We start from the raw sequence: 10,796 nt of genomic DNA, 5'->3' as shown, positions 1-10,796 counted from the left end.
GCACGTTCGATCCCCGAGGGGGGTGAACAGGTGCAAGATGACCTCCGTCACACATGCTTATTGAAGATGCACTAGTAATACCAAGATGCATGTTTAATCAATACCAATCAAGCATCTGTCAATCACTTAGAAGCCTATTAGGCATCAGAATGACTATATTTAGAGGCATGCCTGATAAAGACAGCACTCAAACTCACACAGCACACAGCAACTAGACAGACGAGGGCACACTCTGAATATAAACACACTTGGGTAACGCTTAACTTTACGGATCGCTAATAAGGTGGTAATTTCATGTTAATTTCATAGTTATTTCAGGGTAATAACTGTTTGTTTTTAGTAACAACAGCAAAATAACCATACAGTTTCCAGTGCATTGTGGTGACACCCTGATGACTTGCAGCACGGTGACACTTTGTTGACACACACACACACACACACACACACACACACACACACACACACACACACACACACACAATGCACTGGAAACTGTATGGTTATTTTGCTGTTGCTACTAAAAACAAACAGTTATTACCCTGAAATAACTATGAAATAACTATGAAATTAACATGAAATTACCACCTTATTAGCGATCCGTAAAGTAAAGTGTTACCCATACTTGTGTTCTATGTTTCATGGGTAAGATTGTGCATCTACAGCTGTGCTTGTCAAAATGGATATACTAGATACCATATCGATGAAAACACTTTAAATGAAAACATTTTAAATGTATTTTAAGGATAAATATTCCATATTTGTTTGGATACCAGCATCTGATAACCAGAGAGATTTAGCTGTGTGGAGGAAAGCTATTTTTGTTAGGCAACACATTTCAATTGTTCTGTACAGTATTTCTAAACATCCAGAAACACACCCTGAGATTTGTGAAATTTCACAAATAGACGCAAAAGACAATGAAACCCGAGTGTCCCTACAAAAAGTTAATATAATTTAACAATGAGATGGAATTAAAACAGGATGACATTCATGACAAAAATTGCTGGCACTGTTAACTTATGTTGGCTGTCAGCAATTTACATGAAATATCAGTGTATTACTGTTAGTTTTCTCTTCCTAGGTGTCGTTAACACCTAGACTCTGAAGAGTTTAAAGTTAATTATAATTGTAAACAATACCTCTTTTGACTTATTTTGTACATCTTCGACCTCTTTTTTCAGATTTTCTTTCTCTTTCTCAAGCTTCTCTATAGCTTTGCGGAGACCATCTGCCTCTTTACTGCTCTGTTGTCTTTGCACTTCAAGCTTCTCGACAACGGTGACCTTCTCTGAGGTGTGTTTCTCAGTCTCCAGCAGGCGAATGCGGATCTCGTCGGCTTGCGTTTTGTACTTGTTGGCCTCCTCCTCCGCCTTGGCCTGGGCGAGGCTCAGCTGGGACACCTGCAGCTTGAGTTTCTCCGCTTCGGCTGTGGCTTCACGCTGCCTCTTGCGCTCGGCTTCTAAAGACTTCTGGAAGCCTTCGGTCTCCTCTTCTAGCCGCTGCTGCATCTGGTTTTTGTCCTTCAAGAGTTTCTGGGCTTCCTCCTGAGCCTTGTCCTTGGCCTTCTGCAGCTTCTCGGCCTCTGCTTTGAGGTTTGTGGCTTCCTGGATGGCCTGCATTTTCTCCTTGAGCATTTTGTCCGCCAGCTCCCTCTGCTGGGCGAGGTCAGCCTCTGCAATCTCCCTCAGTCTTGCAGCTTCAAGAGCCTCGACGCTCAGCTTCGCAGCCTCCTCTGCCAGCTGTTTCATGTTCTCGGCCTCTTCTTCCAGAGCCTTCTGTGTGCTGTCTTTGTCTTTCTTGATGAGCAATTTGTTTTCCTCTTCAATTTTGAGCTTCAGAGTAATGACTTTCTCCATCTCAATCTTGACCTTGGAAAGTTCGTCGGCCACCAAGGCCTTCTGTTTGGCAGCGTCGCTCACTTCCTTCTTCAGCCTCTGCAGCTCCTCGTCCAGCAGCGATTTCTGCTTGTCGGTTTCGTCCAGCTGAACTTTGACCTTTGTCAGTTCTTGCTCGACCTGATTCTTCTGCTTGACGGTTTTCTCGGCCAGTTGCTTGTGCTTGGCCATCTCGGCGTCGGCCTGCTGCTTCTGTTTGAGCGCAGCTGCTTCGGCTTCCGCTCTCTTGGCCGCCTCCTCCTGTGCCTCTTTCCTCTGTTTCTCGGCATCCTGTTGAGCCTTGGTCTGCTTGGCTGCTTCGGCCTCTGCCGCTTGCTTCTGACGCTCTGCTTCTTCTGCTTTTTGCCGCAGAAGGGCTGCCTCTTTCTCTGCCTTGTCTTTGGCATTTGCTGCCTCTTTGGCCAGCTTCTGTGCCTTCTCAAACTCTGCCTTGAGCTTGGCTTGGGCCGCGCCATCTTCCTTTTGTTGCACGAGAATGTCTTGTGCCTTCTTTTCGGCCGCGGAGCACTTAAGTGCAGCTTCTTTTGCCGCTGTGATCTGTTTTTCTGCCTCTTTGTCGGCATCCGCTTTCTGTTTCTTGGCCTCTTCAGCCTTCTGTTTCAGACGCTCCACCTCCTCCTGGGCTGCCTTTCGCTGCCTGGCTGCCTCCTCCTCTGCTGCCTTTATCTTTTTCACTTTCTCTTCGGCCTCCTTTCTTTTCTTCTCCTCCTCCTGAGCAACCTTTCTGAACTTCTCAACCTCCTTCTCTGCCTTCGTTTTGCTCTTTTGAGAATCGTCCGCGATGCCTTTGAGCTTGCTCAGCTCCTTCTCGAGGTCAGTTTTGCCCTTTGAGGCCGTCTCGAAGTTCAGCTTCAGGATGCGGATTTCCTCCTCCACCACCTTTCTGTGAGTCACGGTCTCCTCTACAATTTTCTTCTGTCTCTCCAGCTCTGTGTCGGAGGCCTTTTTCAACTGGACCATCTTCTCGTCTATGTCCTGCTTGTGTTGTGCTGCTTGATCCTCTAGCAACTTCCTTTGATAGGCCTCGTCTTCGGCTTTTCGTTTGAGGCGCTCGTTCTCGGCCTCTTTCTCCTTCAGAGCGATCTCAGCTTCGGTTTTCAGCCTGGTGGCTTCATTTATTGCCGCCAGCTTCTCCTTCAGGATCTTCTCAGCTTCGGCTCTCTGCCGAGCGGCTTCGTCCTCCGCAACTTGCCTTTGTTTCTTGGCTTCTTCTGCCACAGATCTCAGTTTGGACGCCTCTTCGGCCAGCGCTTTCATTTTGGAAGCCTCAGATTCAATCAGCTGTTTGCTCTTCTCCGTGGCGGACATGGACACCTGCTCGGCCGTAGTCTTGGCCTGCAGGAGAACGTCCATCTCGGCCCTGACTTTAGCCAGTTCGTCCTCCAGCTGTTTCCGCTGGTTCTCGGCAGCGTTGACCTCGTTCTTTAGCCGTTTCAGTTCGGCGTCCAGCAGAGCCCTTTGCTGTGCCGCGTGGTCAAAGTCTGCCCTGAGACGGATCAGCTCCTGCTCGGCCGTCAGCTTCTGCTGCGCGGTCTCGTCCGCCAGCTTCCTCTGCCTCTCCAGCTCCTTCTCGGCCATTTCCTTCTGCTTCAACGCAGCTTCCTCTGCCTTGGCTCTCTTTTTGGCCTCCCTCTCGGCCACGTCTTTCTGTTTTTCGGCCTCCTGCTGGGCGAGGCTCTTCTTCTGGGCCTCCTCCTCGGCCTGCAGCCTCAGCCTGAGCGCCTCGTTGGCCTTCTGTCGCCACTTCTCCAGCTCCTGCTCCGCCTCTCCTCTGGCTTTCGACGCCTCGGCTTGCTGCCTCTTGAGGCTCTCGGCTTCCTCTTGCAGCTGCAGGACGGCGTCCTGCTCCTGTTTGAGCGACGCTTCTAGCTTGGAGGTCTGCTCGACCAGCGACAGGCGCTTGCTCTGAAGCTCCGCCGCGGCGCTCTTCACCGCCACCTCCTCAATGACCTTGATCTGACGCTGCTTCTCCAGCTCGGCCTGTTTGAGGCACCGCTCGGCTTCCTCCGCCTGGAGCTTGTACTTCTCCAGATCTTCCAGAGCCTTCTGCTTCTGCTTGGCGGCGTCCTTCTCCGCGTCCGCCTTCTTCTTCAGCTCTTCCTCCGCCTTGCGCTTCCGCTGCGTCTCCTCCGTCACCTGGTTGCGGAGCTTCTCCGCCTCCTCCTGGGCGGCTTTCCTCAGCCTGTCCGCCTCCGCCGCCCTGTCCCTGAGCTGCTGCAGCTCGGCCTCCGCGTTGCCCTTCTGCTTGACGGTGGTCTCCAGCTGCAACCTTATGATGCGGATCTCCTCCTCCACCTTGGTGCGGCTCTGGAGCGCCTCCTCCACCTGCTGCGCCTTGGTCTTGATCTCCTGCTCCGACAGGCTCTTGAGCTGCTGCAGCTCCTGCTGGATGTTCTGCTTCTGCTTCTCCGCGTCCACGGACACCACCTCCCGCCGGCTGACCTCGGACTTCATCTTGAGCTGGAGCTCCTGGGCTTCTTTCTCCGCCTTGGCGATGGCCTGGGCGTGAGTCTCCGCTAGCTGCCTCTGTTTGTCTAACTCTGCCTGCATCTCGGCAAGCTTTTTCTTCTCCTCCGCTTTTAGTTTTTCGGCGGTTTTCTGGATTAGTTGGAAGCAGGATATAGCAGTTCAGTTGGCAGCAGGGTGGGGTAGGAGGTAGGTGGTAGGTGGTGGGGGAGGGAATAAGAACATGGTTATGGGAGTTACAGGGTTAATTATGCCATTTTTTTTTGCCTTGGGTTACATTACGTGGTTATATTATAGGGCGATGATACCTACATAATAAATGTCAAAATGACAAAAATGTACTAGTTGTTACTTTGTACATTTCAAATTAGTGTTACATTGATGGTTACATCAATAGAATTAAGTTACCATGAAATATTTTGTACAGTTTTAGGCTTTTGTTAAGAACATCATTGTACACTTTTTTTTCTTGGATGTATGGCACAGAGAATGACACAACACTTCACAACATGACATTACATTGGAGTTGGGGGTGACTAGAAGCGGCCGTGCTATCCTTTTTGGCCTGGGGCAGATCTACAGTAACATATTGGGATATGTTGCCATTTTGGAGGTAATGGTGGAAAGCTCGCACATCCACAGGAACGTCTGACCTGGGAGCAGGACCACAAGTGACTAGATGATTCTGAGAAAAAGTCTGCTACATGACCAGGATTTTTTTTGCTCCCAATATTTATTTTTTCGTGACGTTTTAGGGGTAAAACCCAAAACGTCACGAAAAAATACAATATTGGGAGCAAAAGAAATTCTGGTCGTGCAGCGGACTTTTTCTCCAAATCATCTCGCCATTTTGGAGGTACAGAGCGGCTGATAGGAACTGGTATGTTCTGTGCAGAAAGTCTTGTGAGTGGCGAAGCAAGATTGACGCAGAAGTGAGTAAACTGAAGGAAAAATATTCTTTCACAACTCTCATAAAGAAAAGCGAAAAGGGACAGGAAATTTAAGCTGTAGATTGCACAAATAGCAAATTTAAAAAGCGGATAGGAACTGTTATGTTCTGTGCAGAAAGTCTTGTGAGGGGCGAAGCAAGATTGAGGCTGAAGTGAATAAACTGAAGCACAAATATTGAAGTGAAATGGGACAGGACATTTAAGCTGTAGGTTGCACAAATAGCAAATTTAGAAAACCTATAGAAAAAGACGCTGAGAAAGTATCTTAATCTTAATCTTGAATCATGCCTCATAGTAGGAGGTACAGCAGGGGTAGTGATTCAGCATGAGAAGCAGAGATGTTAAGACCATAAATGAACGAATTAATGAATGAAAGAATGAACAAATTAATGAAGCAGTGCGATGACAGATTGGACACGATGATTGCCAAAATGATTTTTTGGTGTTTGCATTTACAGTAGATGGATTACACCACACTCACAACTAAAAGGTGCTACACATTAACAAAACTAGGAAAATTGAACGAAACATTTTCTTTCAAATCATGACACATGATTTTCCATGTTTACAACACATGACATAATGAGATGGGAAGGGGTGCAGCCAAAGAGAGTAGATTAGAGTAAGATACTTCAGGCTCTTCCAGGATACATGTGACGTGAGGTGAACGCCCCTTTAGGAGACCTGCGGTTAGGGACCTGGAGTCTTACGGCTGAGAATCAATGGAGTCCCCTTAGCGCTGTAGATGGCGGTAGTGCACATGTTGCCACCACCAAACACCACTAAAAGAGAAGAAGACGGATTGGACAACGCCCCCTTAGGAGACCAAGCTTGAGCACACTTCTTTGCATTGGGTGGGCAGAGTTTGAATCCTCTTTCTCTAATCTACTCTCTTTGGTGCAATCATTTAAACCAAAAGATGATCGTTTAAATACCTGGTTATCGTGTGTATATATATTTGTTTTACCTCTTTAGTGCCCAAACATGACAAACAATCATCACGATAAAGAATTGGCAAGCAGTTCAGAGAAGCAAACAAACAGAATTGAAAGGGTTAGAAAATAAAGTATGCGTAGAAAAGGAAAATGAAAACAGTGGCAACCTGGAACATAACTTCAAGATAGGATGCAGGGCAGGCAGGTAGTAGTGGACATGGAGACAGTGAACTTGCTTCAGACTGAGCAGAAGTGCAAGTGCAAAGGCAGGGGGCAGGTGTCGGAGACAGGGGGTGACTTAGCAACTAGGTGGTGGTGTGTGTGGCGGGGGATCATAGTTCAGACTGACTGAGACATTAGCCTAGCCTGGTGAACCAGCGCCACCCGCTGGACGGCAAAATGTTTTGTCTACGATTGGGTCTGGCCTCGCATAATGATTCAATGAAGCCAGAATGCCATGAATCTGGCAAACCAATTACAACGCAAATATGTGTTTTGAATCAAAGCGGGCAGGGTTTTGAGGGAAGGTTGTTCTCATCAACAATCTTCAGATGTATTATGCATCGAGGCCAGATTAAATCAGACATCCACATTTAGTCTGGTTTATCAGGCTAACATTAGCCCAACACATACAGTAAGTACATGAAAAGCTACCAGCTGCACAGACAGGATGGCAGACTACAGGGAGATGAACATGTGCTGCACCACTAACAGTGGAGCTGTGGGGGGCGCCAGACTAATGAGAAATCTACATGTATACCTTTACACTTAAATCATTAAATCATAATAGTAATTGAAACTTTAAAGGAGTAGCACCACAGCCTCTTTGAAATCATTTTACTCTCCCCAGTTCTAAACTGAAATGATGCTGCATTGCCCATCTGTTGTTTAAAGTGACATTTTAAGTTCAGTGTGTGTCAATTCTTCAGTCCAACCTCTATCTATACAATGGCATGAAGCAACGTGGTATGGCATGGTTTCCCAAACATATGGGACAATATGGCAGTTAATGTTAGTTTCACTGCAGAAACAGTGTTGTTTATTTTTCTCCTGCAGAGTTGAGTGTTATTGAGGTGGGCATGTCGGGTGCAGTTTACCTCCTCGTCCTCCAGGCGGTGCTGTGTGTCTGTGATGAAGATGATGTATTGGCCCATAAGAGTGAGCAGCTCACTGTAGCGCGTCCTCAGGTTGACATACTTGAGGAGAGAGACATCAACAATGCCATCATGTTTAAAGGAAACATACAAAACATACCAAAACACTATAATATCATATCTACATGTCAGTGGCGGCTGGTACTCTGTCAAACAGGGGAGGCTGTTCAATTACAATGTGTCCAGAACGCAAAAAAAAGAGGGGGGGGGGGGTTTTGACACACATCTTACATTGGTCCTGAGCCACTATGGCCTCACACACTAAAGGACTCTTGTTGAAACAAATTTGTTAATCATTAATCATTATCCCCCTTGTAGCCTATTCATAGGGAAATGTTTTTATTATTATTATTATTATCATTAGGCCTACCTCCGCCACATAATGATGTGATTTAGTTTGCCTTCGTTGTCTTTGTTCATTACTGGGTGCACGGCTTAACTTACCACTAGAGGTCGCAAAATCTTTAATTATTTACCAGACATTGCCAACACAGTAGGAAACAAGGACTCGCCACTCACGGGACTTGGCAGTTAACCAGTTGATAAGACACCACGAAAGCTCAAAAGAAACGGTTGTTCTTCCCTACCTTTTTCACCAAGTCAATATTAGGCAGTGCTCTGCTCTGCTCCTTGATATTCATTTTCTCCTCATAAGGACGACTGGAATTCGCCAGAATTTAATCCACAATGCTTGGCATTTTGCATAGCTCTCTAGCTTTCTTGCAAGCTAGCCCTAACGAAAAGTAGGCAACTTCAACTTTTGAATTGGGAGATTAAAAAGGATAAGGACATGCCACTATTAAGACTTTATTCGCAACACTAGTGTCACTAGGTTTACAAGAATATGTACACAAAACTGGAGTACACCGCAATGAATAGCTTCCCCACTGGTTACCACGACGAAACTTCTCAGTCAAATTAATAACATATCCGCATTTCGAAATGAAATCAACTACTGACACGGGGTTCACCCAATCACAAGTCGGAGCTCCAGTCTCCGGTCCCTCCCCCCTCGTCTCTCTTCTCCATTCACTCCCAGTGAGGCTCAGTCTCAAAATCAAAAAAATTTCACGGCAATAGCCAATGACCGTTTAGCATTTTGCCATTGAAAAATCATACAATCCCACATGCCATTGAAGTCCATTGAGACTCGACTCGCTTGCGTTGTCATGAGCGGAAAAAAACTCGTGCGAGCCTCGGGATCTTATAACAGATTGGTTTCATCTCTAAGTTGAGCACATGCATTTTCTATGGAGCTGGGTCTGAAATAGCAATGTTATTAAGTTGTGTAAAGCATTAGTTTACATACTATTCTCCGTGATTTTGGACAGGAGGCGGCGCCTCCCTTGTACTCAAAGAGGAATCGCCTCTGCTACATGTATAATATCAAATTATCAAAGCAGCCCTACAGTAGATTGAACCTATGGCAGAGATGATGGAACCCTCGTTTCCTACCTCTTGGATGATGTTGTCGGACACTGACTCCATCTTGGATTTCTTGGCAGGAGAGGCCAGGGGTTCTCCCAGGGCTTTGTAGGTAACCAGCTGCAGCTCATAGTCCTGTTATTGGGATACCATACAAATATTAAACCATTGATGCCTAAAGCACTGCAAAAAAGGCTGCTGAATGCCTAAGCCCTTTTCAAGAAAAGTTGGCCTCAGCCTATAAAAAACGAAATATCTCAGCCTCTGAAGCACATTAAAACATGCAACGAGTTGCATTGAAACGCTAAGACCATCACCTTGCATTAGAATGTGTTCATTCAGCTCTAACATACCAAGATTAAAAAAAAAATGTCTTAAATCTCATGAGCCTGAATGTTGTGTCATGCAATTCCAGGCGCCAGGCCCAATGTTGCGCAACTCAACATTCAGCATCAATGGGTTAAACTTCCACAAATTCGAGAGAAAGGAGAAGGATGAAAGGCCCTTGCTGTACCTTCACGGCGTCGATGTAGGACTTGGCGTGCTTCTGACACTCGTCCACCTTGTCTTTGTTCTTCTCGATCTCCTGCAGAAGTTTCTGAAATACAGCATTCGCAGGAGTCAGCACAACAAGATCTAGAAAGTTATCAGTATATCCATCTATAATTTAAAGTAGATTTTTTAAAAAGTATTTTTTGGGGGGCTTTTTGGCCTTTATCATTATAGGACAGTGTGATAGTAGACAGGAAATGACTGGGAGAGAGAGATGGAGCAGGGTCGGAAAATGACCCCAGCCGGACTCAAACCTGGGTCCCCTTAAGCAATGTAAGCCCAAATGTGGGGGGCCTCTGGCGAGTCGGTCCTTGAGCGCCTTGCTATCCCCAAATAATACAACTCATATGTGACATTGTCATATAAACAAACAATGTCATGGTACCTTCTCCTGTGTGAGTCGGTCCTTGAGCGTCTTGCTGTCCCCAAATAATAAACTCATATGTGACATTCTCATATAAACACAATGTCATGGTACCTTCTCCTGTGTGAGTCGGTCCTTGAGCATCTTGCTGTCCCCGAAATAATAATATGTAACATTCTCACTGAGATAAACAATAAACCCATGTATCCCACATTCTCCTGTTCCAAAAGGACCTTGAAAGCCTTGCTATCCTCATATAATAATCTCATATGTGACATTCTCATATAAACAAACAATGTCCTGGTACCTTCTCCTGTGTGAGTCGGTCCTTGAGCGTCTTGCTGTCCCCGATGGGTGCGGCGCAGCTCTTCTCCTGCCGCTGCTTGGCGTCGGCGGCCCAGGTGATGAGCCACCCGTAGCTCTCCCGGTACAGCTTCATCTGCCGCTCCAGGTTGTCCAGCTCGCGCTGCCGCAGCTCTATCTGCGCCATCATGGCCTGCCAGCGCTCCTGCAGGTTGGTGACGCTGGCGCGGTAGTGCTCCAGCTCGGCGTCGCGCTCGCTGTGCACGCTGCGCATGCGCTCGTGGGCCGCCACCGCCTTCTGCAGGTCGCGGTCCAGGCGCTCGAACGTCGACTGCTCCTTCTCGGCGTCGCCGCGGAGTTTCTGTGTTGTGGTGGCAGAAAGGTGGAAATTAGTAATGCATTGGCCTACAAAATATTTTTAGTTTCAACTTGAGTGCCTGGACAGAGGATCTTCTCCTTCACAACTGCTTCAATCCCTCAACAGAAATGTGGTGGCAGAAAGGTGGAAAAGCTATTAGCAGGGCTCTAAATTAACACCAGACAACTGGCCAAATGCTGGTGAAATTTCAGTTTGGCGAGTGGAAAAGAAAACGTAACAGCCACTTTGACCCATTAGTGAGTGTGTGTTTGGCTAGTAAGATTAGCATGTACTATTTCGGCTAGTGAAAAAAGTTAAAAGTAGTAATGCATTGGCCCCACAAAATAATAAAGATTGTTTTTGACGTTTCAACTTGAGTGCCTGGACAGAGGAT

At 46.7% G+C, this 10,796-nt stretch overlaps 1 protein-coding gene across 15 annotated transcripts in view; it reads right to left on the bottom strand.

Moving 5' to 3' along the window:
- pleca (plectin a) overlaps positions 1-10,796 on the bottom strand; it is a 264,642-nt gene that overhangs the window by 10,470 nt on the left and 243,376 nt on the right. For all 15 annotated transcript variants that reach the window (XM_063185990.1, XM_063185997.1, XM_063185999.1 and 12 more), the window contains 5 exons: positions 10,049-10,405; positions 9,340-9,423; positions 8,856-8,960; positions 7,344-7,442; positions 1,140-4,493 (listed from right to left, as the gene is read on the bottom strand). In XM_063185990.1, the coding sequence (XP_063042060.1) occupies positions 1,140-4,493; positions 7,344-7,442; positions 8,856-8,960; positions 9,340-9,423; positions 10,049-10,405 (3,999 nt within the window). The remainder of the gene's footprint in view (positions 1-1,139; positions 4,494-7,343; positions 7,443-8,855; positions 8,961-9,339; positions 9,424-10,048; positions 10,406-10,796) is intronic.

Source organism: Engraulis encrasicolus, chromosome 20 (assembly GCF_034702125.1).
Source record: "Engraulis encrasicolus isolate BLACKSEA-1 chromosome 20, IST_EnEncr_1.0, whole genome shotgun sequence".
In the NCBI taxonomy this organism is placed as follows: Eukaryota; Metazoa; Chordata; class Actinopteri; order Clupeiformes; family Engraulidae; genus Engraulis; species Engraulis encrasicolus.
Note: the sequence above shows the minus strand (reverse complement) of the source record. Positions and strands in the feature narration are given on the sequence as shown.